We start from the raw sequence: 26,800 nt of genomic DNA on the forward strand, positions 1-26,800 counted from the left end.
TGCTTAACCGACTGAGCCACCCAGGTGCCCCTGTGGCAACTTTTTAATATTCTCACAGTTGATACCAACTATTTGTTTTCACTAGAACATAATGTAAGTTGAAATTTGATGCGACATAAAATTACATATTTACTTATATTAATAGATCAGAGTTTTGTGGTGTTTTGTAAAGAGCAACATGACTAATAAGTGTTTCACTATGATGAAGTTTGAGAACCATGAGATTCAACCACTGGTTACGGTGTTTCCTAAGAAGCAAAAGCATTAGTTGGATAACTTAATCAAGAAATAGTTTATTTTTGGAATTAAATTCATTATTTTTGATAGTCATCCAGCAAGAAGGAAAATATTTGGCGACATGCTGAGAAAAAGAACACAGAGACACTGGAAACATAGAGACAGTGTGTGTGGTGTGGGGGAGGGATGGGTTCAGAGAAGCAGGCTGGAACAGGAAATACATCCTCTATTTTGTGATTGTACTAAACAGAATCCCAGGATCTTATAATTGGTTGGGACCTCAAAGGTCATAAGACTAATCTCCCTCCAAGTTCAGAAATCTCCTTTCCAGTTTATACCATCCCTCGCAGATGATTTCCAATCTCTGCTTGCATGCTTTAAGTAATGAGGTACATCACAAAGAAATTCATATTTTGGACAATTCTGATTTCTTAATGACCTAAGATCTGCTTCCTTGTACTTCTATTTGCTACTTTTAGCATTTTCAAGCCACATCAAATAAATCTATTTTACTGACTTTATTGGATCAATATGGCGGCCCTTTAAATATTTGGAGGCAATTGTTATGTGACAGTATTGTATTGTAACTTCTCTAGTGGTCTATCCAATTGTTCTGTAGGTGACAAGGTTTCTGGATTTTTTATCCCTAAGTCACTCTGGTCTAAGGTTTTTGTTTATCAGGTGTCTCTTGAAATATAATAATAACTCTCATTGGCTGTAAGCGTACTGTAAGCCAGGTAGTGCTGTAAGCACTTTACATGCATTATCTCATTTAATTAGTGAAATTATCCCACAAGGAAGACACAATTGCATAGATGGGGAAGGAACTTAACTACCTTGAAGCAGAGAATTTTTAAGTAATTTGTTCAAGGTCTTAAAGCTAGCAAATGGAGGAGTCAGAATGCAAACCTAAGCAAATCCAGGCAATCTTATTTAAGTTCTTTGGTTTCCTGCCTGCCAGATTATAAAGTAAAACAAAACCTCTGTGCCCCCTTTTCATGACATTCCTCTGCTACTAATAAGATGGTAGGTTTTCCAGCAGGCCCTTGTTGGCTTATATTGAGCTTATATTGAGCTGGTAATTAGTGAAAACACCTAGGTCTTTTTCACATGATCTGCTGCTAGAATAAACCTTTACAATTCTGTGGCCATGCAACTGGATTTTTGGAATTAATTCTGTACTCTCTCTTCTTCCCTGTTCAGTTTCAATTGGTTAGCTTCAGTGCATGGTTCTAACTTTGTTGAGTCGTTTTGAATCCCGACTCCACTGTCTCAGCTCTGCATCAGCAACACAATTGGTAAGTATACGTTCTGTCATTTCTCCTAGGTTGATGATAAAGTTGCCAATCAGGATAGGGCCAAGGACCATTTTTGTCCCTGTGTTGGGAGAGAGACTTATATTTGGTGACAACCATAGTTTTTTCGAGACCACCTCAAAACCTGGATTCTGGAACTATTAAGCAAACCATTTTTTCTTCCTTGCCTTTAACCAGGGGTTTCTCAACCTCAGCCCTATTGACATTTTGGACTGGAGAATTCTTTGTAGTGGGCAAGGGGGCCTGTGCATTATAAGATGTTTAGCAGCCCTAAACCATTAGATGCTAGTAGTAATGCCCTTCCTTCCCTACCAGACAACCATAAATGTCTCCTGGGCGGGGGAGGGGGGAGACAGGACAAAATTACTTCTTGTTCCATTGAGTATCAGTGCTCTAACTTCATAAATAGATTACTTGAACAATCAAGTATTTATTAAGAACCTATGATTTGCTCAGGACTTGATAATTTCAACCAACACTAAAGAGGAAGAGGAAGATAAGGACCTTGATCACAAGATTATATTTTTTCCCTGGAGGAAGAGGACTCAGATAGGTGTTAACCAGTCTTTTCTCTTTCTAACCCAGAGCTTCTTACTATGATGTGAGTTGATAAGGAGGAAGGTTGGCTAATGTTAGAGACCCAGTTAGCCATTCTTGGGAACTTACTTTCCCTATCCCTACCAGCTAGGAAGCTGGGGCTTCATTCCCTTCCCTTTTATTATGATACAGTTAGAAGACGGGTGCCTGAGTGGCTCCATGGGCTAAGTGTCCAACTTCAGCTCAGGTCATGATCTTGGGGTTCCTGAGTTTGAGCCCTGCTTTGGGCTCTGTACTGATGGCTCAGAGCCTGGAGTCTGCTTCGGATTCTGTGTGTCCCTCTCTCTCGGAAAAAAAAAAAAAAAAAAAAACATTTTAAAAAATAGAAGAAAGTTATCAGTCATAGGAGCCTCTGGTCAGGTGTGAGGTGGCAAATAGCCTTTCTACCCTAGAGCTAATCTGTATCTATTAGTGTACTGTAGCTCAGAAGTTGATTTGTCTTCTGATCTTAAAATGCTAAGTCTGCTGCGAGGTACAAAAGTTTCTCTCCTGCCACCCCTAACGTGAAACTTAAATCCTCAGCACACCTACAAGCATGTAATATGAATATCAGGGTCCCTAACAGTGAAGGAAATGCTGCCTCACCTTCAGGGAGCTGCTGTCCCCACAGAGCTAACGCCCCTTCACCAGCTTGCTCACCCTTCTTGTTACCTGTGCACACAGGGAAACATGCTCACGGAATCATATACTGAGATACAGTATAAAAAAGATTTTTATTTCAAAATGCAAAATGATGGTCACTGTAGTAGTAGTAGTAGTAGTAATAATAATAATAATAATAATAATGATATAAAAAGCATTTCCCCTCCTTCCACCCTAGTGCAAATGGTGGGTGCACTCAGATAGCTCAAAGACACATAGTTTTGCACGTGTCCTCCTGCAATGCTGCACAGCAGCAAAACTCAATCCCAAACTTCTTTCGGTGGATCCGTGTGGTAGTTCAGTTCTAGAAGTCAGTGGCTTCTCAGATGCAAGTCCAAACAGCACAGGACTCCTGCTCTCTCGCACTTGGGCCTGACCCCACGCGCGCGCGCTCTTCTCACGCTCAGGCTATCTGTCCCCTCCCTCCGCCAGCTCCCAAGGGTCCTAGGAGGCGTGCAGCCGGTTGGAGAGCGCCCGGCTGCGGAGGGCGGCCTCTTGCTGCCTGCCTTTCTCTAGCAGGGCCCGGGTCTCCAGGACCTTCCGCTCCCGGGCGGCCTGCAGCTCGGCCACCGCGGCCTCCTCATCCCGCAGGCGGCTGGCGGCCGTGAAGGGGCTGCACACCGTCTCCACCAGGCCGATCACCACGCCGAAGAAGGCCAGCACGCTGCCCAGCACGTACAGCTTCACCAGCTTCCGATTGGGCCTCTGGGCCATCATCCCCCTGGCCAGCGGGATCAGCTCCTGCACCGTTTCCATCTCGGGCACGGGGGTGACCTGCGGGAGGAGCGGCGCAGGGAAGGGGGCCGGTCAGCCACGTTAGGACGGCTCCAGCCTTCCCGAGCACCCCTCTCTCGCGTGTCCCGCAGCACGGGGGACCCGCCCGGGGCCCTGCCCAACCCCGCTCTGCCCCGCGGGGCTCACCTGGCAGGCGCGGCGAGAGCCGGAGGCAGCGCGGGGAGGCGGGGGCGGGGGGCGGTCAGCGCGTCCGGGGTCCGGCCGGCCCCTGCGTTCTCCTCCTGGGCAGCCGCGGCTCTTCCAGGTGGAGACTCCGCAGCTGGCACCTTGGCAGCGTCCCGGGGCCGCTTATATCTTTCCTCTGAGACCCGCCTCTCAGGCTCCGGGGGCCAGGGGCGGGGAGGGGGAGGGGCCGGGAAGGCCCGAGGGGAGGCGACCGCGAGCAGTGCAAGCCCGGGCGGTGTGAGTCCTGGGCGGGGGAGACCTTGGTGGGCGTGCGGGGTGGGGGGCGGCCGGGAGGCAGGAGGTCTCACTCCGGGTACGCACAAGGGTGAGGAGGACCCGGAACCCTGGGTATCGCGTGCATTTCCGACGTGACTCTTCCTTAAGTAGTGTGAGTGGGTGCACAGCTTCCCTTGTCTGGGGCGGCCCGAGAGGAACCCCTCGGAGGACATGGGTTGAGGTGGGGTGGGGTTTCTACCCAACCGGAAAATCTTTAGTTTTTATTCCTAAGGGTTATGTCTTCCCACAGGTGTGGGATCGGAGGGGAGAAGGCTTGGGGAGGGATCCTGGTAAGGAACAGAACGGGTCTCCAAGTTCCGCGTGTGCTTGTGTTTCTTTCCGGCCTGACTGGTTTTATTCACAGGTGCTTGCATTGCTAGGGTCGCTTGATAGATTAACTATGTATCGAGGGTGTCCTTTATTGCAGTTGATGTGTGATGCGTCTTTGTTTGTGTCAGAGAACTGCCATGGAACCCAGTGATCCCCACTCCTCCTCGAGAAGTGCAGTTTGGGGGCCAGGTGACGTCAAGGTGGAAGGGGCTGTTGGTAAATTTCCTCTGCTGGTCTGGAATGCACATAATAGTTTATGCTCTCAATAATTATTTGCCACTTCCCTGGGTCTGGGGGTGAAATACCACTGTGCCAGTTCAGCTTATGGAAATAGGGGCAGAAGGGTTAGAATAGATGGTTTGGGTAAGAGCTAAAGAGAGAATTCTTGGGTGGGGGGGCTGTCTAACTCAGTCAGAAGAGGGCACAACTCTTACTCGCAGGGTCGTGAGTTTGAGCCAGACTTTAGGAGTAGAGATTACTTAAGTAAGACTTAGAGTGAGAGAGAGAGAGAGAGAGCGAGCGCGCACTCTTGGAAGCAAGCGTGAGGAGATTAAGATACATTTTGGCTGCGGTGAAAACATCATCACCTTGGAGTAGAGGGTGTAAGGATAAAGCTTTGGTTATCCATTTACCAGAGTTAGCTAGCAAGAGGGGAAAAGCAGAGGCAAGTGGGCCAAAGGGCTGCAAGCAGTGAAGGGAGAGGTTAGGAGGAGGAGGGGGAAATCAGACTGGCCAGAAAACTGTAAAGGTCAGTGATGCAATCTTGCAACAGCCTGTCATAGGCCGAGTCCTGTGAGGAGGGACTGGGTAAAGGGAGGCTTCAGAGATCAAGTGTTTGAGGTCTTGCAAATTTTAACAGTAATCCTTTTTTTGGGCCAGGGGGAAGGACTGAGGCAATTTCCCAATTTGGTTAAAAAAGGCAACAATAACTACCCTTTGCCTTGGCTATTAGTATTTCAGGTAATAAGCTCTGCATGCAGATTGGACAAGGTTACTTAAATAGCTTTTGTAAAATTCTACGTTTTAGTCTGCACACAAGCAGTCAAGGTGACATGGGGCCAAATAGGGGTGTGTCCTGTGCTTATTGTTCTTTTAATGTTGCCAGTCAGGAAATTTCTGCAACAAGGGACCAATTTGAGATTAATATCAATCTTGGCATTTTCTATGAATCTTCCTTATAATTTTGGAGAAGTCTCTAATAATCTGGCAGAAATGATACATGAGCTTTCTTAAGATTTGTGAGTGTTCCAAACATTGTGGCCTCTGGAAGAGTGTATGATATGTACCTTAATATCAGAGCTTTCACCTGGTTTCTTCTCTGAAGGTGACTCAGCCCAGCTTTCGACCCAAAACTCCGAAATTGACTCAGTGGTAAGCAGTTCCGGTATTTCCGTAACTCAAAGACGAAAACCGCATGTCTTCCAAGGTCAGCAGACAATAATTTACCTACAGTTCCCCTTTCTTGTGATTTGCTGTGGTAGAACACGTCACCATCTCAGATGAGTTCCTCTCTTCCCCTCTTTGATAATCTGAGTTTAACCCCCAGACCCCACCTTTGATAATCTGAGTTTAACCCCCAGACTCCACCAGCTTGGCGGCCAGGTGGGGACAGACACAGCCGCAGGTGATATGGATTGGGGTTGCCCAGTGCATTTGGTGCTTCTGGTTTAGGTGGTAGGTGGGCCTGAGTAGGAGACGGTGGGAACCAAAGGCTGAGGAATCCAGGGCCACCTCATGTTTAGGAATTTCTGACAGCTTCTCTGTCTAGTGGAGCAAGAGAACCCAACTTCTAGAGTATCGGGTTGGGTAGGGCTTGGGAAACTAAGCATGTGCTTTAACTGTGCTGATGTCACTTTAGAGATGTAAAGCCTGTGTTGCATCACGCAGGTCAGACACAGGTTATAGCTCCGAGGGCCAGACCAGCTACAGGGTGATCAATCATTTCAGTGTGCCTAGGGCTGGAGACTTTCCCTGAGTGCAGGACTTAACAGGTTTGAAAGTGGGCAAGTACTGGGTAGACTGGGAGAGCTGGTCACCCTACCCTTGAGACTATCCTAACATTTAATTCTGCCATTTCTAGGAAGGTTGGAAAAGCTAGTTTAAAATGTGTTTATTTTGGGGGTGCCTGGGTGGCTCAGTCAGTTAAGCATCTGACTCCTGATCTCAGCTCTAGTCATGATCTCATTGTTCTTGAGTTTGAGCCCCACGTAGCACTCTGTGTGGATGGCCTGGAACCTGCTTGGGATTCTGTCTTTCCTTCTCTCTGCCCCTCCCCACTCATTCTCTAAATGAATGAATGAATGAATGAATGAATAAACTTAAACAATTTTTGTTTACAGGGGCGCCTGGGTGGGTCAGTTGGTTAAGCGTCCGACTTCAGCTCAGATTATGATGTCATGGTTCATAGGTTCAAGCCCCATGTCAGGCTCTGTGCTGATAGCTCAGAGCCTGGAGCCTGCTTTGGATTCTGTGTCTCTCTCTCTTCTCTGTCCCTCCCCCTCTTGCACCCCATCTCTCTCAAAAAATAAATAAACATTTAAAAAAAAGTTAAAAAAATTTTTTGTTTATTTTGCTTTCCAAATCCCATTCTCCCAAACATTAAAACACCCAGAGCCGGGACGCCTGGGTGGCTCAGTCGGTTAAGCATCTGACTTCAGCTCAGGTTGTGATCTCATGGTTTGTGAGTTCGAGCCCTGCATCGGGCTCTCTGCTGTCAGTGCAGAGCCTGGAGCCTGCTTTGGATTCTGTATCTCCCTCTTACTCTCTGCACCTTCCCCACTCATGCTTTGTCTCTCTTCCTCTCTCAAAAATAAATAAACATTAAAAAAACAAAACACCCACAACCATCTGCAGAGGTAACAATCACAAAGGGACAACAGAGAGTCCTAGTGATAAGTGCAGAAGAGGGATAGAGCTGTACCAACAACTGTGCCTTGGACATTGAAGGAACCGTAGACCAAGGCTTTTGGATGATTGGTTGTATATGAGTCTCAATGATTAGTAGTATTATTTTGTTACCAGCTCCTTGCTGCCTACCAAAGTCACCGCCCACCCCTGGTATTCCAGAGGCAGGAGGGAGAGGATCATCCATTATAGAAGACAGAATAAAATCATTTGTAAATCTTACACTCAGTTGTTAGAGTTACTTTCATCTCAGGTACTCTGGTTTTAGAGAGGTTTCTCATCTCTCAAATACCAATGTATGATTTTTATTTTATTTTTTATTTATTATCTTATTTTTATATGTTTTTAGAATAACATATTTTATTTTATTTATTTATTTTTAAAAGTTTATTTATTTATTTTGAGAGACAGCGAGTGGGGCAGGGGCAGAATGAGAGAGGAAGAGACAGAAAATCCCAAGCAGGCTCTGCACTGGCCCTAATGCGGGGCTTGAACTCACAAACCTTGAGATCGTAACCTGAGTTGAAGTCAGACACTTAACCAATGGATCCACCCAGGAGGCCCTTAATGGATGATTTTTAAATCTACATTCTAACCTTTATCTTTCTCTGTTTTTGTAGATTAGAGTTCTAGAGGCTAGACATTTCTGTGTGGATCTCCTGCTTTTATCACACTTTAAACAAGACTCCTGATAGTCTCTGCACTTTTATAAACGAAGTCACCTCGGTATCCTTGTGGCTAGCAGCGACATCTCCATTTTACCCATTTACATTCTCTGGGCCTGAAATCCTGTGCTGTTTTCTTAGAGAGGCCTTTCCTGACGGCTCTATCCCAGCATTCCCTACTTATTTTCTTCATACACTTAGTACCTGACTTTATATTGATGTAACTGTTGGTTTGCTTTTGTGTTGTCTTTCATGCTAAGCTTCAATGAGGGCTGGGACTTTGTTTTGCCTTTCACTGTGTCCCTAGAGCCTTGTATGATCCTTGACATAGAGTAGGACCTTAATAGGTAACTATGGGATTAATTAATGTCTTCTCCATTGACCTGGCAGGCAAGGGGCTATGTCTGTTAAGTTTGTATGCAGTCAGATGTTTAGTGGATGCTCAAAGAAGCATGGATGCTTGCTTGCTTGCTTGCTTGCTTGCTTGCTTGCTTTCTTCCTTTCTTCCTTTCTTCTTTCTTTGTTTCTTTGTTCCTTCCTTCCTTCCTTCCTTCCTTCCTTCCTTCCTTCCTTCCTTCCTTTCTTCCTTTCTTGTAGGCTCAATGCCCATCATGGGGCTTGAACTCACAGCCTTGAGATCAAGAGTTGCATGCTCTACCTACTGAACCAGCCAGGCACCCCATTGTTTTTGGGTTTTGACAGTTTTCTTTTCTCCTTCTTCTCCTCCTCCTCCTTCTCCTTCTTCTTCTTTGTCCTTAGTCTTCTCCTTGGTAATCCATTTCAAACACTACCACCAAATAAATCTTCCTAAAATTAGACTTTTATTCTTAATTGCCTGTTTCAATCCCAGATCATTTCTCATTGCCTACATGAACCTGGATTCTGCATATTGGATTTACTTGATTGGTATTCCTGGAATATGAGACTTCTATGATCCATCCTTCCCTATTCATCTAACTTTATATTCTATTCTTCCCCAACAAGGACCCTTTGCTCCACAGATGAGTTTCTCATAGCCCAGTCCATTCTCACTGCGGCTGCCTCACCTTTGCTCATAATCTTCTTCCTACCTGAAATGCTCTTCTTATTCTCTTCTGCCTTCCTTCCTTCAGTACATGTGCTCCAAGAAGCCACCAGCACACCCTGATCTCTACTTTCTGTGAATTTCAGCTGCCTTTGTGGCTCATTCTGCATGGGTTGGCACTGCATTGTGTATTGTTTTATACAGCTCTCTCATTGTTCCCTATGGGCTTGCTCTTTCTCTGTGGAAGTCCAGAACTTTGTACCTTTCATGGTGCTAACATATAGTAGGGGCTTAATCAATACTATTTAGGTTGTCCTGAAAGTCAGTATTGACACAGAGATTACACAATTATTAAACTCTCTTGGGAAGTTATTTTAGGCACAGTGGCATGTCCTTGGCTCAGAGCCTTGGGGTTAAAATTGCCCAAGACCTGGCAACTTGGCTTGGTTCCTTCCACTCTGGCTTCCTCACCTTTCCCTTCTACTCCCAACATAGTGTCTGACATTGCAGCGACTGGCTTACTGTAGGGCACTCCTCCAGCCTGTTCCTGGGATCCCAGGATCTGGACAAATCAACACTGATGAACAGACCCTTGGTAGACATTTTGCTTTAGTCCCTCATGGCTTGTTGCCAAGCAAAGCCCCTATCTACTGGACCATGTAGGATGTGCTGGGAGTAGCAGCACCCTACTGCCCGAATACTGTGTCTGAATTACATTGTTCTACTTTGTTTTTTTTTTTTTTACAAATAGTTTATTGTCAAATTAGTTTCTACATAACACTCAGTGCTCATCCCCAAAGTGCCCTCCTCCATGCCCATCCTCCCCTCCCCCCCACATCCATCAGTCCTCAGTTTTTGTCAGCATTCAAGAGTCTCATGGTTTGCCTCTCTCCCTTTCCCCCACCATTTCCGCCCTTCTTCTCCCGCTTGTTCCTCCGTCAAGTTCCTCCTAATCCTCCTATACGTGCAAACATATGATATTTGTCCTTCTCTGCCTGACTTATTTCGCTCAGCATAACACCCTCAAGGTCCATCCATGTTGCTACACATGGCCAGATTTCATTGTTTCTCATTGCCATGTAGTATTCCATGGTATAGATAAACCACATCTTCTTGATCCATTCATCTGTTGATGGACACTTAGGCTCTTTCCATGTTTTAGCTATTGTGGAGAGTGCTGCTATGAACATTGGGGTACATGTGCTCCTATGCCTCAGCATTTCTGTATCCCTTGGGTAAATTCCTAGCAGTGCTATTGCTGGGTCATAAGGGAGTTCTATTGTTAGTTTCCTGAGGAACCTCCACACTGTTTTCCAGAGGGGCTGTACCAGTTTACATTCCCACCAACAGTGTAGGAGGGTGCCCGTTTCTCCACATCCTCGCCAGCATCTAGAGTTCTCTGATTTGCTCATTTTAGCCACTCTGACTGGCGTGAGGTGGTATCTCAGTGTGGTTTTGATTTGTATTTCCCTGATGAGGAGGGATGCTGAGCATCGTTTCATGTGTCTGTTGGCCATCTGGATGTCCTCTTTGGATACATTGTTCTACTTTGTAAAGTTGAATCAGCACAGAGAATTTTTCTCAAGCTCAAATCCCAGCTAGACTTAAGAGAATAGGGCTCTGGAGTCAAACAAACTTGGGTTCATTTAAGACCCATCTCCTCTTACCAGGGTCTGACCTTGGACAAGTGACTTAACTTCTCTAGCCTCCATTTCCTCATCTGTAAAGTGGGGGTGATGATAACACCTCTGAAATGAGGTGTGATGAAGACTGAATGAGCTAGAGCACTGGAAAGGGCTTAGCAGCCTGGCATAAATGAAGCAATCAATACATGTCATTGATTCAGTCATTATTCCGTTGTCTTTGCCCCCTGCTCATGTCAGCAATTCCTGTGGTCCTTTATCCCAGCCCAGGTCATTCACATTCCCTAGGTAACATATGGGCAGCAATAAGATCCAAAACCATTTCTTGAAGGGGCACCTTGGTGGCTCATTTGGCTAAGCATCTGACTGGTTTGGGGTACCAGGAGTAGAACCCAGTGATTCATCTCTTACATATGACATCTAGTGCTCATCCCAACAAGTGCCCTCCTTAATACCAATCACCCATTTAACCCATCCCACCCCCAACCCTTCAGCAACCCTCAGTTTATTCTCTGTATTATAGGGTCTCTTATGGTTTGCCTCCCTCATTGTTTTTTGTCTTATTTTTCCTTCCCTTCCCATGTGTTCATCTGTTGATTTTCTCAGATTCCACATATGAATGAAATCATGATATCTGTCTTTCTCTGACTGACTTATTTTGCTTAGCATGATACCCTCCAGTTCCATCTACATTGTTGCAAATGGCAAGATTTCCTTCTTTTTCATCACTGAGTAGTACCTGTAGTATCACGCCTTCTTTATCCACTCATCAGTCAATGGACAGGCCTGTTAGAGTGACTAAAATGAACAATTCAGGAAACAACAGATGTTGGTGAGGATGTGGGGAAAGGGAAACACTTTTGCACTGTTGGTGGGAATGCACACTGGTACAGACACTCTGGAAAACAGTACAGTATGGAGGTTCCTCAAAAAATTAAAACTAGAACTACCCTATGACCCAGAAAAGGACTCATTTCTAATGAAGTAGGCAGAATTTTAAGATGGCCTCTGATGTATAAGCCCTATTAACCCCCCAGCACTTAATAATAGGATGGGATAGTACCCACACACACACCGCTTGTGATTAGGTTATATTGTGTGGATGGCTGATTTAATAAAATTAAAAATTCAGGCTCACCTGGATGGCTCAGTTGGTTAAGTGTCCAAATCTTGATCTCAGCTTGGGTCTTAATCTTGGGGTTGTGAGTTCAAGCCCATGTTGGGCTCCATGCTGGGTGTGGAGCCTACTAAAAAAAAAAAAAAAAAAAAAAAAAATCAGTTCATCATTCACCTGAACTGCATTTCAAGCACTCAACAACCACAAGTAGCTAGTGGCTACCATATTGGACAGCACAAGTATAGAACATTTCCATCACTGCAGAAAGTTCTATACACCCAGAGCACTGGGTCTTAATCCATGGAGCTGTAGGAAATCATCTGGGAAGTGGTTCTCAATTCTGTCTACAGATGCTGCCTGTATTCTTTGTTTCTCTTTATAACTAAAACTGTTTATTAACAGTTATCTACAATCACTGTATCTATTTCTTCATCAACTACTCTCTTTTTTGCCCACATCCATCTGGCTTCCATTACCACCACCCCACCAAAATCTAATGGGATATTTATTGAATGAACTGGATTTTATCATTCAATAGATAATAACTGTTTCTTCCTTCTAGAAATGCCTTTTCTCTTTGCTTCAGGGACACTGCACTCTCCTTTTCTTCATTGTTTCACCTTGGTTTCTTCTTCCCCGATTTCCTTCATTACATCTTTCTCTTCTGTCAGTGGTTCTTAACTTTGAACATACTTTAGAATCACTGGGGAGCTTTTAAAGTTTCTGAAGATAAGGCTAGATCAATTAAATCAGAAGTCTTGCCAAGTAGGACCCAAAGATCAGTAAAGTTTAAAGCTCTAAAGGTGATTCCAGTGTGCAGCCAAATATGTACATTACTGCTCTTAATGCTGGGGATATTCCGGAGTCCTACCAGGATTCTTCTTCTCTACCTATAATATTTCTCTAAGTCAGTGGTTTTCAGCCCTGGCTCCACTTTAGAATCATCCTGGGAGGTTTTATTTCTTTATTTTTAATTTTTTTAAACGTTTATTTTTATTTTGAGAGAGAGACAGAGCATGAGCAGGGTAGGGGCAGACAGAGAGGGAGACACAGAATCTGAAGCAGGCTCCAGGCTTTGAGCAGTCAGCACAGAGCCTGATGTGGGGCTTGAACCCATGAGCGAGATCATGACCTAAGCTGAAGTCAGACACTCAACTGACTGAGCCACCCAGGTGCCCCATCTTGGGAGGCTTTAAAAGCCATCATTGCCTGGGAGTTCTCCAAGGTGGATCTACCTTAAATTCCTGCAGGCGATTCTAGTCTCTCCTGTGGCTAGAACAAGACTTTAGAGGTCCTAAGCCCTGAAAAGATTGAGTTTCCCACCTGCCCATGTAAATAAAAATAACATTAAATTTTAAAATATATATTGGGGATTTATAGCCTTCTAATTTTGCCCAAGGTGTTTACTTTCATATTTTTAAAAAATATTAGATATAAAAATTTTCAAAAGAAATGGTACCTCTACTTTGCTGGCACCTTAAATACATATTTAATCTCCCTTTGGGAGTCCAGTCCTAACTCTCATCCCAAAGATCGCCTCCTTGGAGAGAGTAGTCTTATTTATTCTTTCTAAAGTGGCACTGCCAATATCCTGAGATCCTCATCTATTATATCATGCCATTAAAAATATTTCATAAAAAATGTTGAACTTTGTAATTGTCAGATTTAGCCTTTGGTTTACTTGTTTATTGTTTGCCTCTTGTCTGTCTTTTTTGCTGCTGTCTTGTTTGTCCTTATCTAGCATAATGCCTGGTATAAAATAAGTGTTCAAAAAATATGAACAGAATGAACGAATGAATGTGCGCTGATGTATGGCAAGGAACAGTGGGTAGATTAATACCAAGGCAGATGGGCCACCTTGGGTTGCTACCCTGCAAAAGGCTGGCTTTATGGGGTGGGATGGGAGAAGTGAGTTTCTGGAAAGGGAGGACTCTGACTGGTTACGAGGAGGGAGGAGCTTGGCTCCAGCAACATGGCCAAGGCTTAGAGCAGCAGGAGCATGCCATGATGTTTGGTGGATTCTGGGGGCGATGAAAACTAGTATTTATTTTTAGGTTGTAGTTTCCCTGTGTCACCTCCAAATTTTCATTACAATTTCTTAAACTCAACAGCTATGTTTTGTACTTTGGGGAATGGAAGAAGGACTGTGTTTGTGTTTGGGGGTCAAAGTAGGTTGGAGAGATGGTTAAAAGAAAGCTAGGGGTATTTGAGGACAAACAGCAACTAGAATGAACTTGTATTATCTGCTAGCATCTCCCTAGAATTGTCAGCATTATGGTTATTTGGATAGTAGAGGAAAGGGTGATTTGGATGGCTAAGGAAGTTGAGATCACTCTGGTTACATAATTAATAAATTACTTGGTAATTATGTATTTAGCATCTGTGTCCCATGAGACAGTAGTTTCCCTCTGGATAGTGATTCTGTCTGACTTGTTTACTACCGATCACTGGGTGCCTGGCTCAGTGGGTGCTCAGTAAATATTTGTTTTGTGAATGAACATTTCTAGATGTTTTTGTGTTTCTGGGTCAAAAGTCAGAAGCGTCTGATGACATGTGATGAGGAGAACTGGAAGAAAAGCCCAGGCTCTGAGGATGAGGAGCTGATAGAAGCTGGGGGTGGAGGGGTGTTATATACACAGACTGATTTGCTGGGAGCGTTCTGATCCAAGCCCAGGCCCCCAGGACAGCTGGAGAGACAACAGGACACTGTTGGTGCCTAGTCAATGGACTTCAAGAGACCCCGTTGCATTGTGGGAAGGGGTTTCGTAGTGTCTTAGGCTTGGCACTCATTGGCTCAGGTTTGGAATAGGTCTACAGATACCAGTGGGATACATTATCTTTGGCAGAACAAAGACAAACAGGGACTGACAGACCTTAGGCTACATGTGTTCTCTGATTCTCTGAGAGTGACAAAGAATCCTTAAAACATATTGAGGAGTTCTTGCGTGCTAAGAACCTCTCTCCATTTATGCCCTCCTCTCCCCTGGACCCACATTTATTCCTTTTGTTGCCTCTGACTGTTCTAAAAGCTGGGTCTAATACGCCTTGAGTGGCCTGGTTCCATAGCCTGACCACAGATGTCTTTCAGTTTTCCAGACCAAAAATACTGCCATTTTGATTCCTGGCCTTTCTCTCCCCAAGTACCAGCCTTGGTGGATGGAATAGGAAGCCTGACCTTGGAGCTTGTTCATCAGCAGATCAGCTCATCATGAATTTTCCCAGATTCTAGTACTCAGGAGAAAAAAAAATTTTTTTTCCCAGGATTATTTTCTCTCTATGTTGTCTTAAAAGGGAGTTATGTTGCAATGTTCACGGCAACATATTTTCCAACACTTTTGGTTAGGTTTTCCCTTGTCCTATGGATCCATACTAATAAATCAATATCTGTTTTTGAGCACCTACTATGTGCAAACACTGGACTATGCACTAATTAGGGGATAAAAAGAATGGTTAAGTGTCATTCATTCCTGTCCTCAAAGAGTTTAAAATTGAATTTTGGGGACAAATCACAAAATAACTAATAGTTGAATAACTGTAAATGTATAAATTTGACATAGAAGGGATTTACAAACAGAACAGTTCTGATTGTTGCTTGAATTGTGTAAGTAAGGTCTGGTGCTGGAACTTGGGAGGGATTTATGAAGAATAGCAGAGAAGTCATCACTGATCTAGGAACCTGATCTGAGTTTTGGATTTAGAATTTATCCAAGAACACAAGAGGTGGAGATGGCCATGCACACAGGCAGGGCTAGATGACTTGAGCATAAATATGGTCAAGGGAATGGAATGGCGTGGATCAGAGCACTTGCAGGAAGGTTGGCTGTGTGAGATAAGGTCAAATGTGCAGGTTTTTCAGCAGGACCCTGAAAGCCTGGCTGTGGACTTGGTATTTTGATCTAGAGATGATGGAAAGCGTACAGGTCAAAGTGCATACCAAATCCAGCTCAGCAAAGGGAGCACTATGTCAGCGCTAATGAGATGAAGTGTACACTGGAAAAAGTGCAAAGGCATGTGTGTGTATCTACATCTGTGCATGTGTATGTATGTGCATGCTCCTCTTAAGAAGGGCGCACATTCAAGATGCAGACCATGATCTTAACAGTCTTTGACTTGGCAAGATAGAGATGTTAATGTGTCTATAAGCTCTATATTGGTCCTTGGTGTGATTTGGCTGGGAAAAGCCTCCTGTACTTCAGGCTCCGGCAACAGGAGTAGAGTCTCCAGAATGAAAGTTGAACTGGCATACTATTCCTTCCCCAGGTCTTCGAAGAGGACTGCTTTGATAAGATGGCCAATATTCACACAGAAGCTTCATGAGTTCTTTCCTGTGGGAGGGTCTTATTCTAAAGTGCTATTCCGATTAAGGTTTTTCTATAATTCAGAGCCAACCTCACTTTCTCAGACCATTGCACATCTTCATGCAGAGTTTACTGAGCCTCCTGATGTGACACATTCAAAACTTGTCTGGGAGAAAAAGTATTGATGTACAACCAGATGAGCAAGCATTTGTCTGAAGCAAAAGAGTATTCTGAGACATAGAATTTCTAGGGCAAAAACAAGGAGAATCCTGGAAAACTACAATGGTTAATCACCCTACAACATATCAGAACTTTCCCTTGAAGATTCACCCCCACCCCCAGTGATTTTTCTCCTAGAACCTGCCTTAGAGCAACCTGCCTGTCCCATAGATATTTATCCTCTATCTCACTGGCTGTTTCTCAGGTTTTTGAAGGGGGTACTATTGTGATGCTTTAGGGTTTGCAAATCTAAAATATTCACCAAGGTCATTTTTTTCCCTATCAGTTTCCTTGAGGCGTTGTATTGCACAAACTATCCCATGTGACTTTTCCTTTTTGTCAAAAACAGATTCCCTTAATCTTGGGAGGACCAATATAGCAGTGGAAAGAATATGGATTTTTGGATGCTTAAAGATATGCTGATGGATTCTGGTTTCAACATATACTAGTTGTGGTAGACAGTGCTATGTATTCACCAGATCCTACTGCATTTTCCTTTCCTGGGCACAGAGGAAGATCACTTAGGTGCCCTCTGAGCACTTCTGGCCAATAAGTTGTAAGCCAACTGACTGTGTCACTTTAGAGCTGAAGCATGGAATACAGGAGAGCTTCTCCACGGTCCTCTATCCTTGCTGTCATGATTATTAAGGTCATGTGTCCAAGATGGCAGAAGTCCTTGAGTGGCTAAGAGGACTGAGGACCTCTCCCCTCACCATTGTCTCCTATTTTACTTTGTACCAGCAACAAATAAATGTTTGAGGTTTTGTGGTTAGTTTATTACTGCAGCATAACCTGATTAAAATGCTAGTTCTGTGTCTTCATCACCTTGGGCTACTCAAAAAAATACCATGGATTGGGTGGCTTAAGCAACAGACTTTTATTTCTCTTAGTTCTAGGATGCCAGAAGGCCAAGGTGAAGGTGCCAGTAATTGGGCTCCTGGTGAGAGCTGGCTCCCTGGCTTCAGACAGGTGTCTCCTTACTGTGTTCTCACACAGTGGAGGCAGACCTCTGGTGTCTGTTCCTCTTCTAATAAGGTCTCTGATCTCATTATAGGGACTGTACCCACATGTCCTCATCTAAACCTAATTACCTCCCAAAGGCCCCATCTCCTAATACCATCACATTGGGGTTAGTGTTTCAACATATGAATCTGGAGGGGCAGACATATTCAGTCTCTAACACCTCGTAAACTTGTCAGGTTACCTAATAATGCTGAGGCTATGAAAAAGGGAAATAATATCTCCTTTAAAGAGCCACCTTATAGGGCTTCTAGGATATGTAAATGAGATACTGTAGATGTGGTGTTTAGAATGGTTCCTTATACATAGCAAGAGTAGAAAAAATATTTTGTTCCCTTCTCTTCTTTCAGGGAAATACAAAGCTGTTTCTTTCTGGAGTATTCTGTATTAACCAAAGGAATAAATGCAACCTCTAATGTCCAGGGAAGCATCCACAGAGTCTCCAGATGATGCAGATGTTTTAGTTCTCTATACTGTTGTTAATTCTTGGTCTTTGACCCAGAGAGGTCTTTGATCAAGGGACTCGTGCCCAGAGCATGCTGCCATGATGTCAGACATTGGACACCAGGACACCCACGTTCACTTCTAAGCATCGTCTCTTAAGATGATTGCCAACAAATGGAGGAACTTCCAGAGGAAGGTGAGCAGGTTAGGAAAAGTCTGGAAGCCATGAGTGAACAATCTACTCCGAGTAAGTTTGCCAGATTTAGCAAATAAAAATATGAGAAGCCCAGTAAAATGAGAATTTCAGATACATAATGGATCCTATTTTAGTATAAGTATGTCTCATGAAATCTTTGGGGTTCTACTTATAGTGACAAAGTGTCCCTTATTTATCTAAGATACAAATTTACCTGGGATCCCTGTATTTTATCTGGCAGTGCTAGCTACAAGGATCATTGGGGACGGTGCACACACATCAGATAAAGAGACGCAACATCACAGTTAGGAATACAAATGTGTATTTATGCTTGAGCACTGGGAGCTGCTGGGTATGCAAATTTTTGAGTGAGCAGTGGGGAAGTTCAGAATTAGGTATGTTATTCTGGGAGAATTGCATGGGAAAGGCAAATTTGGGTGAGGGTGGGAATTTTAGTTATCTTCACTTCCTCTTTTCCCTCAAAATATAGATAAACCAGAACTGACTCTTTCTTTCTTTTGACTTGTCCTAAGACATACAAGCAGGAAGATAATGTTCTGGAACTTGTCTGTTACTTGTTACATTGTCTGCCCTCCCTCTCTTTTTGTCGGTCCTTCCTTACATGTTTATTGGTACATACATTTATTGAGCAACTGTGCTAAGGGCTTTCTTGACATAAGAACTCTAACAGCCCCAAGAAACAATCTTTCCTAAGAAGGGGAAGCCATATCTTACAAAATCTACAATGATTTAGAAAATTTGTAGTGGCATGCGGTGGGTATAGTGGTTCAGGGCAGAGGAGAGAGCAAAGAGAGGGTGGATTAATAACTTGTAGATGAACAAAAATTATTGTCCTCACCCTGACACTTTTTACTTTATGTTTACTGATTATTCTAGTAAAATATGTTCATTATGGAAGACAAGGGCATGTAGAGAAGTAGAAAGAGACAGGAAGGGGAGCCTGGGTGGCTCAGTTGGTTAGGTGTCCCAATCTTGATTTCTGCTCAGATTGTGATCTCACAGTTGTGAGATTAAGCCCCGCACCTGGTTCTGTACTGGGTGTGGAGTCTGCTTGAGGTTCTCTCTCTCCCTCTCTCTGCCCCTCCCCTAATGGTCCCTCCCCTGCTCACACTCATTCTCTCTAAGAAAGAAAGAAAGAAAGAAAGAAAGAAAGAAAGAAAGAAAGAAAGAAAGAAAGAGAGAGAGAGAGAGAGAGAAAGAAAGAAAGCAAGCAAGCAAGCAAGCAAGCTTGTGTGGCTCAGTTAAGCGTTCGACTTTGGCTTAGGTCATGATCTCATGGTCTATGAGTTGGAGCCCTGAGTTGGGCTCTGTGATGACAGCTCAGACCCTGGAGCCTGCTTCAGATTCTGAATCTCTCTCTCCCTGCTCCTCCCCTGCTCACACTCTGTACCTCTCTCTCTCAAAAATAAATAAACAATAAATTTTTTTTTTAAAAGAAAGGAAGAGAGAGACAGGAAATGTTGTAACATGGATAGTTTCTCCCTGTCTTCTCTCTGAATATTAGTTTTCTTTTTTTTTTAATGTTTTATTTATTTCTGAGAGAGAGAGACAGTGTGAGCAGGGTGGGTCAGAGAGAGAGGGAGATACAGAATCTGAAACAGGCTCCAGGCTCTGAGCTGGCAGTCAGCCCAGAACCTGATGCAGGGCTCGAACCCACAAACTGTGAGATCATGACCTGAGCCGAAGTCGGACGCTTAACCAACTGAGCCACCCAGGTGCCCCTGAATATTAGTTTTCTTTAGAGTTAAGTAGATTTTATGTACGTTTATTTTCTAAGTTCTTCCTCCCCCACTTAACAGCATCCCATCAACTTTTCCCTCTTTATCAGTCTTAAATCTCTTATCAATATTTTAGATCAGAAGGGGGTCAGTTTTGACTCACATTTTCAGGGGAAGGAATGAGATTGGATAAAGAAAGACTCATCACCCTTGTCTGCTGGGATATTGCCCTGGCTTTGATCTGTGTAAAACAAAGTCCCCAGGAAAAGAAAGTGCCTTTTATCTATCACCCTCAGACTTGCTAGGCAGCAGCCCTGAGTTAAGAACAAAACATCTACCCAGACCAACTTTGACTCCTATCTTTATCAGGTGTTGGACTCTGGTTTTACTAAATCTTGATGGCCATAAAACAGTATGTCTGTTATCGTTACACTTGCTCCTCTGCCCTCTGCCCTCTGTTTGTAAACACCCCCACCCCTTCCCTCCCTTCTTCCCTGTGCAGGAATGCTAGGAGCATGGCCCTGGTCTTGGGAGCTTAGCTCTGTTGACCCCCAGAGTGTCTCCTCCTCCCTTCTGGTGCAGGTCATGGCTCCCGAGGAATTTGCAGCCCCTAAGGAACAGAGTGGAATGCACAAAGCACAGATTTTTGGGTTGGGCCCTGGGGCCTCCATGGATGGCCTGCTGCCCAGTAAGTGAGCTACGAAATATCTGGATGGGAGTGATATTTGCATTTTGATAAGAACAACTGCAGATTCTGCTGATCATCGTCCTTGACATCTGCATGTGATACACACGTGGGTACAGACGTCTTTTATAGAGGACACACCTAGCTGGGGCACAAGTTTGCATTGTTTCCTTTAAACTTTAAGAGGATCCACCAGGCGGATGGCTAATATTCCCATTGCAGGCAAACTGTTTTGGTTGTGCAAACACACACAGCGAGGGGGTGGAGTGGGGTACAGAGTCAAGCCTTCACCTTCACCTCGCTCACCCTGAGGTCCAGGCTTTAACTGCTGTCCACCCGAGAGCAGAACATTCTGGAGCTGGAGACAGCATCAGAGGAGATGCAGAAACATTGAATGCCCCAGCCACTCTGCAAGCCAATTACATTTTGGGGTGGGGCCTAGCTTAAGTCCTACAAGGAGTTCTGAGGGGTAGCCTGGATTGAGAACCAGTAAAATCCAACACCTTTATTCTCAAATGATGAATAGTTTACGCTTTAGCTGAGTAGCAGAGCTGGAGCTGGGTCCAGGATTTCCAATATGCTCCAGTCCCTACGTGGACCCTATGTGGCCACACACACCGCAGGGAGGTGCTGATTAAAAGCCTTTAATTGGGGCAGATTCCAGACGTGAAGTCATATACACCCATGCTCCCCTCCCCCTCAAACTGCAAAGTACTCATTTCTCCATACTCAGTCGACGAACGCCAATTTGAACATTTGGATGTTTAGTTTGTTGGCCTACTGGCCCTCTTGGGGGTCGTTTTTAGAATTTTAAAGCCCTGTTCTGCAGCCCTCTGCTAGCTCAGGGAGAAGATCTCCTGAGGCAAATGCCCACGTCTCTCTCAGCCATTCCTCTGTGGCTTCCTCAAATGCTTCTGACCTGGCACGTGGCTGTATGTTGCCCCCTTCAGGTGTCTGTCTCTCTCCTCTCAGGCTGGGCCATGGCCACATGGGCAGCTCCACGTGGGTGTCTCTGTAGCCAAAGGTCACAGTGATTGAATTTAGGTCTCAAAAACCTAATACCCCGAGGACAGTGACTGGACAGCAGAGGTAGAGTCGGTTGGGGTGAAGAATGCTTAGTCATGAGCTGGCTTGTCTGCTAGAGGAAGGTCAGGAACCTGGGAGGGCAGTACAGGTGGGAGAAATGCCAACATACTCTTCCCTCTTCTCTGGTAAGCCAGCCAACAATGGGTCAGCCATGGGCCAGCATTCTATTCCAGCAAGCTACAGGCTACACTGGGCTGTACCCTTCAGTAGGGAAGGGTGGAGCATTTAGGGGTGTGCCCTGGGAGACAGAACAGAAGGAGCTGAGGTGACCCAGGGGCCTGACTCCAGGGGAGGGGATTCCCCCTTCCTGTGGTGAGGCGGAAGTTGTGTCATACTGTCATATACACTATGTTTAGGTCACTGTGATGTGTTTCCAGCTACCTTCTCTCTCTTTCCATTCCTTATAGGGTATTCACGTCCTCAGTCAGAGCAGCTCCCTGTCAGCATGGCGGGGAAACCCTGCCGGTATGTGCCTGAGCCTCTGAGATGGGGGATTTGGATGCCAGCCCCTTCCTCATCTCTGCCCTCGCAAGAGAGGCTGTCACCGTGGAAAACAAATAGGAAGGCATTAATGGTGTCTGTTCTGGATGTTCCTATAGCATCAATGTCTTCTCAGGAGTCCCCAGCTAACACCAGTCCTCCGAGACTTGGAGCAATAGCTCAAAGAGACATTTTCAGAGATGTTGGGTCTTGATTAGGTTTGGGAAACATGAAGTTCAAAGTCTGGTGAATTCTGGTCAATGATTAAGCAAAGGGAAAGACAGGGAATTTAGGTGGTGTTAGGCTCTAAGTGATGGTTAAGAATGTGAGCGTTGGAGCAAACTGGTCAGGGTTCAAATGATCACTTACTAGCTGGAACCAGGTTCCTGAAAAAGTGCCTCATTTTCTTCATCTGCAAAGTAAGAATGATGAAGTGTCTTACTCTATAGAAATGTAGTGAGTATTAAGTGACTTAATACATGTAAAGGGTTTAGAACAATGCTTGGGACACCCTGAGCACTAGGTAAAATGTTAGTGGTAGTTATTTTAATTTGACTGCCTCATTTCTCCCCAATGTCAGGCCCATACTAATGTGTGCCACTGTCCTTTGGGCAGACATTCAGTCTGAGGAGACAAGGGGGGGGGGGGAGAAAGAAGGGCATGGAATAGAGTCAGCCCCTGACACACAGCCCAGGCTCCTGTTCCGTCCTCTGCCTGAGGCTGGGTTCTTTTGTCTGTGCTCAGTAACATAACAGACTCTCTCTCTGGTTCTTGGAGAGACACATGGAAGAGTGACCGACGTCTGGGCCGCTGAGCTACTGTGCAGGTGTGGAGGGCCACGCCAGCTTGAGTCACGTGGCAACCCCCCAGGGCTGTTCCTGGAGCCTACCCTGTCCCACAGACGAAGACTCAGCTGTGACTCACTATATTCAGGTGGTGCCTGGGCCTTAGTCACCTGGTGCCTCTTCCTACCAGTACCTGAGTTCAGCGCTCACAGCCCGCACCAGGCTCTTTTATCCACCGTAAACTCCTCTCCTTCCCTCTCTCCTTCCCTCCTCTCCTTCCCTCCTCTCCTTCCCTCCTCTCCTTCCCTCCTCTCCTTGCTCTCTACCCCTTGATCTCTCAGTGATCAGATCTTGGCTGATCTCCCTGACAATTTGGACGGGTTGAGCCTGACAGATGGATAGTGGAGACTGGAGCTTCTAATGCCACCCCCACACCCTGTCAGAGACATTGCCAGGAATGACTGATAAGCACACAGGATGCTGCCTACATCAACGTGGTGACATTTCTGTAGTCTGGGGGTAGGTGCCTCCAAAAAGATTCCCCTGTCTGCAGCTGACTACCACAGGAATTTCCACTATAAGCCATCCATTCTGGTGACAAGAGGCCCAGACTGTCCCCTCTGAGAATGCAAATAGACCCACAGTGCATGGGGACTCCTTCAGCTGTATCACCTGCTTACACTTCGGTGTGAACCTGCTCGTTACACAAAGAGTGAGCGCCTGCTATGTGCAAAGCACTATTTCAAGGCACTTGGAAACAGTAGTGAACAAAAGGGACAAAAATCTCTGCCTTCTTCGACGTGTCATTCCGGTGGAAGGAGTCAGAAAATGAACATGATTAACAGGTAAGTTATATAGTTGGTGGAAAGGTGGTAAGTGTTGCACACAACAACCAGAAAGGCCCAGCCCACCATTAATGTAGGGTAGGTGGGCTTGGGAGGGCTAGGGGCTCGGGCTGGGGCTGAGGCAGGGAGCTCGCTTGCATTTTAAATAGGGTGGTCAAAGTCATTGAGAAAGTAGCCTTTGAACAAAGACTTGAGAGAGGTAGACCAGTTAGCCTTGCAGACACCCAGGGGAACAGTGTTCAGGGGGAGGGAGCACCCAGGGCAAGGCAGCAGAGCCCTAGGACGGAAGCAGCGCAGTGGTTTGGAGGCACAGCTAGGAGGCCATGCCCCTGGCGTGAAAGGAGTGAGGGGCAGCAGTAGCAGAGACAGAAGAGTTATGGGGGTGTTTTGATCACGTAGGGCCTCATAGACTCTCTCTAAGGGCTTTGGCTTTGACCTTGACCATGATGGGGAGCTAGTGCAGGGTTCTGAACAAAGGAGGGTCTACTACAGACCAGTCAGGAGGAAGAAGCGGAACGTTCTAGGATTTGCAGAAGTCCGAGGAAGAGAGGCTCGGGCCAAGAGGGTGGATGTGATTGGTTCTAGTTGCCTTTGGAAGGGGAGCTAACAGCATTTCCTGATAGGATGATGTGGGTGCAAGAGAAACAGGAGTCAAGGTTAACCTGAGTGGCCATTTTCCTGAGCTCAAGTTCTAATGAGCCAGGGCTGGTGGGAGGGGTGGTGGTGGTGAGGGCTCCAGAACAGGATGAAGGGAAGCAGGGAGAGAGGGAAGAGTACAGAGGAGGGAGGCTGGGGCATGGTAGTGATGCCCCCACCTGCTTTTAGCCCTGGCCAGGTCCTAACCCAGCTTCTGGCTCTAGTTTAGACTTCTTGTCTCTGAACAAATTGAGTTCTAAAAGTTCAAAGCCTGTGCCCAGGGGTCTGCCATCCTGAGGGTTCTAGATCCCTACTGAGGAGTGCTCAGTATCCCTGAGGAGTGAGGCTGATGGGGCTACTCTGGGCATCTGCAGGAACACTGTCCTGGATTTGGCCCAGAGTGTGTGGGGGGCCCAAAGAGAGCAATTGCCATTTCCCTCTGTGAAGCCAAACCACTGCTGGGGCCTGCCCCAGCCTGTGAAGTCTGAAATGCTAAAGGCTTATTTATCCAGGCTCCTGGCCTCATAAGGGAGGAGAAGGAGGGGGATTTGAAGGGCCCCAGCCACTCAGTGTGCGGCCCACCACACACCTGCCCCGCCTCGTCTGGGAGTCTGGAATTGCCACACCTGCTCCTTCTGCTGGTTAACTATTAATGAGTTCTTTGTCACATCCTCTTTCCTGGTGGTGGGCAGGGGATGGGGCAGTTCCAGGAGTGGGGAGGCTTCCTGGAAGCCTGGAGTTCAGGGAGCTGGAGAAGCAGGGAGATACAGATCAGGCCAGTGGACTCAAAGCCGCAGGGGGTGGGGTGGGCATCAGCAGGGATCTTTCTCTGGAGGGTGTGATGGGGATCTCTCTGTGTTCTTATTGCAGAGGCTGACCCAAGAAGGGACTTGTACAGTACGGCCAGCTTGTGCTGACTCTGGCTTGTTGATTAAGCCAGATTTCACTGACAATCTTACAGGGATCAAGACATTAACAGTTATTGGAGTGTCTGTTATGTGAATAAATAACTTAATGTGCATTTGCTAATTACAGTACTTCCCCTGCCACCTAAGCTTATTGGACCAAATTAGAACCTAAGGGGTAGAAATGCCAAGTTTAATCCACAAAATCCTACATTTTCCCCTTAAGGGTTCTCAAACCAATTTCTTGGAATTAACCCTCAAACTAGAGAACTTCTTGCTTAGGAGACACTGACAGACTGGACTGGATAGTTAAGTGTCTTCTTTAAATAGAAACTTTGAGGCAACAGTGTTCCAAGACAATGCCAGAGCAGCAGTGCCAAGATATGGGCTGGGTGACCTTCCAGATCTCTCTAAAAGCCCTCTCTGACCCTAACCCGGGGGATGAGTATCCTCTGAGACCAACCTCTCTGTCTAGGCCTATTACTGCCATTTACAGTGGCCCTCAGCCCAGGGGCCCTAAGGCAGGGGTACACCCAGAATCCCACAAAGGAAGCTGTGTTCTCAGGCCTGGTGCGGGGAGCAGGGGCAGGGGAAGTGGGTCTAGCTGTGCTTAGCCTTTCCTTTTACCACTTGTGGTCAGGTGTGTTTCCTGGCCCTGCAGTCTGGCATTCCTGCCCTCGGAGGGTGGAGCCAGGAGACCAGCCGTTACTGAGCTGGGGGCAGTGACTCACAGGTAGTTACCTGTCCTGGGGCTCCCTGCCAGCCTGCAGAGGAAGCTGGAGGGGAGGCATTTAGAGTTTATTCCTGTTTATTCCCCTTAATCTTTCCGTGGGCTTTGACCCCTTGCTGATGAGCCTAAAGGGCCTGTAAATTCCCCAAGAAGCAGGGATTTTCCACTTTTTTTTTCCCCCTTGGGAGGGGGTCTGGTGCTTTCCAGGGTCCTGGATGTTTAGTTCTTCTCCCCTTGTAGCCCAGTGACAGGTCTGGGCAATAATACCCTATATACCGGCCCTGACCTTTGTGTCCTCTGCTTGGTCTTCTGTCGGGGTGGTCCAGGACACAAGAGGAAGCTGACCCCTATAGCCTTGGGGGCCAAGTGCACTGTGAGGGCCATTCCCTGCCTCCCTGGAGTCACTGACATTTGCCTGGTGCTTTCTGTTTGCAGTGGCTCCCTTCACCCACCCCCCACCCCCACCTCGGACACCCATGGGCAGCCAGGGACTGATGAGCTCGCTGTGAGGCCTCTGAGACCAACCCACTTGCCCAGTCCTGTCCTAGGGGGTGGGGGTGCCGTGACGGCGATGGGCGTGCCAGCCACCAGATTCCTGAGGCCCGCCCTGCAGTGGGCTACGCCCAGCCAGGGAGTCTCCAGAGGTGAGGCTGTTCTTTAAAAACTGGGAGCCAGGAGACGAGACCCCCACATTCAAGGGGTGCTTTTAGAGGCCATCTGGAGAAAGAAGAGCAGCAGCACGGAGCCAGGTATGTTACCTGCCTTCACCTGCCCAGTGGGAACCAGACGTGGGGGAAGGGCTGTCTGTGTCGCAGGGTGTCTGGGGCCTGGCTGCAGGGCCTGATTCAGTCCTTCCTGGGAGCTCACCCAAGCAAGCAAGCTCACCTCCAAAGGCTAGGTTAAATGTCTGCCATTGTTTGGGCTGCTTTTTCACATCTGATAGGTATCTCCGTGACACCTAAAAAAGCAGCTTCAGATCGGGGCTGAGCACAAAGAGTAGTGCAAAGTGCGGGCTGGCCCA

The 26,800-nt window shown here is 46.1% G+C and overlaps 2 protein-coding genes across 6 annotated transcripts in view; one reads left to right on the forward strand and one right to left on the reverse strand.

Moving 5' to 3' along the window:
- Positions 1–2,867: 2,867 nt before the first annotated feature.
- Positions 2,868–3,856, reverse strand: G0S2 (G0/G1 switch 2). The gene is made up of 2 exons (XM_039230054.1): positions 3,714–3,856; positions 2,868–3,566 (listed from the first exon to the last, which is right to left on the reverse strand). Exon 2 carries the CDS (start codon positions 3,546–3,548, stop codon positions 3,237–3,239), a length of 312 nt encoding a protein of 103 aa, XP_039085985.1. The 5' UTR covers positions 3,549–3,566; positions 3,714–3,856; the 3' UTR covers positions 2,868–3,236.
- A 92-nt stretch (positions 3,857–3,948) lies between these two features.
- The window catches only part of LAMB3 (laminin subunit beta 3), a 60,617-nt gene continuing 37,765 nt past the window's right edge, over positions 3,949–26,800 (forward strand). The window contains exons 1-5 of one of the 5 annotated variants that reach the window (XM_039230073.1): positions 3,954–3,989; positions 17,599–17,888; positions 20,210–20,315; positions 23,005–23,508; positions 26,215–26,528. The gene's annotated coding sequence lies outside the window, so the exon portion shown is untranslated. Of the gene's footprint in view, positions 3,990–4,052; positions 4,066–4,107; positions 4,141–17,598; positions 17,889–20,209; positions 20,316–23,004; positions 23,509–26,214; positions 26,529–26,800 lie in introns of those variants that run through there. The other 4 variants (XM_039230070.1, XM_039230072.1, XM_039230071.1 and 1 more) reach the window with 4 other exon arrangements.

This window comes from Hyaena hyaena, unplaced genomic scaffold (genome assembly GCF_003009895.1).
Source record: "Hyaena hyaena isolate Hyena2069 unplaced genomic scaffold, ASM300989v1 scaffold_43, whole genome shotgun sequence".
Lineage (NCBI taxonomy): Eukaryota > Metazoa > Chordata > Mammalia > Carnivora > Hyaenidae > Hyaena > Hyaena hyaena.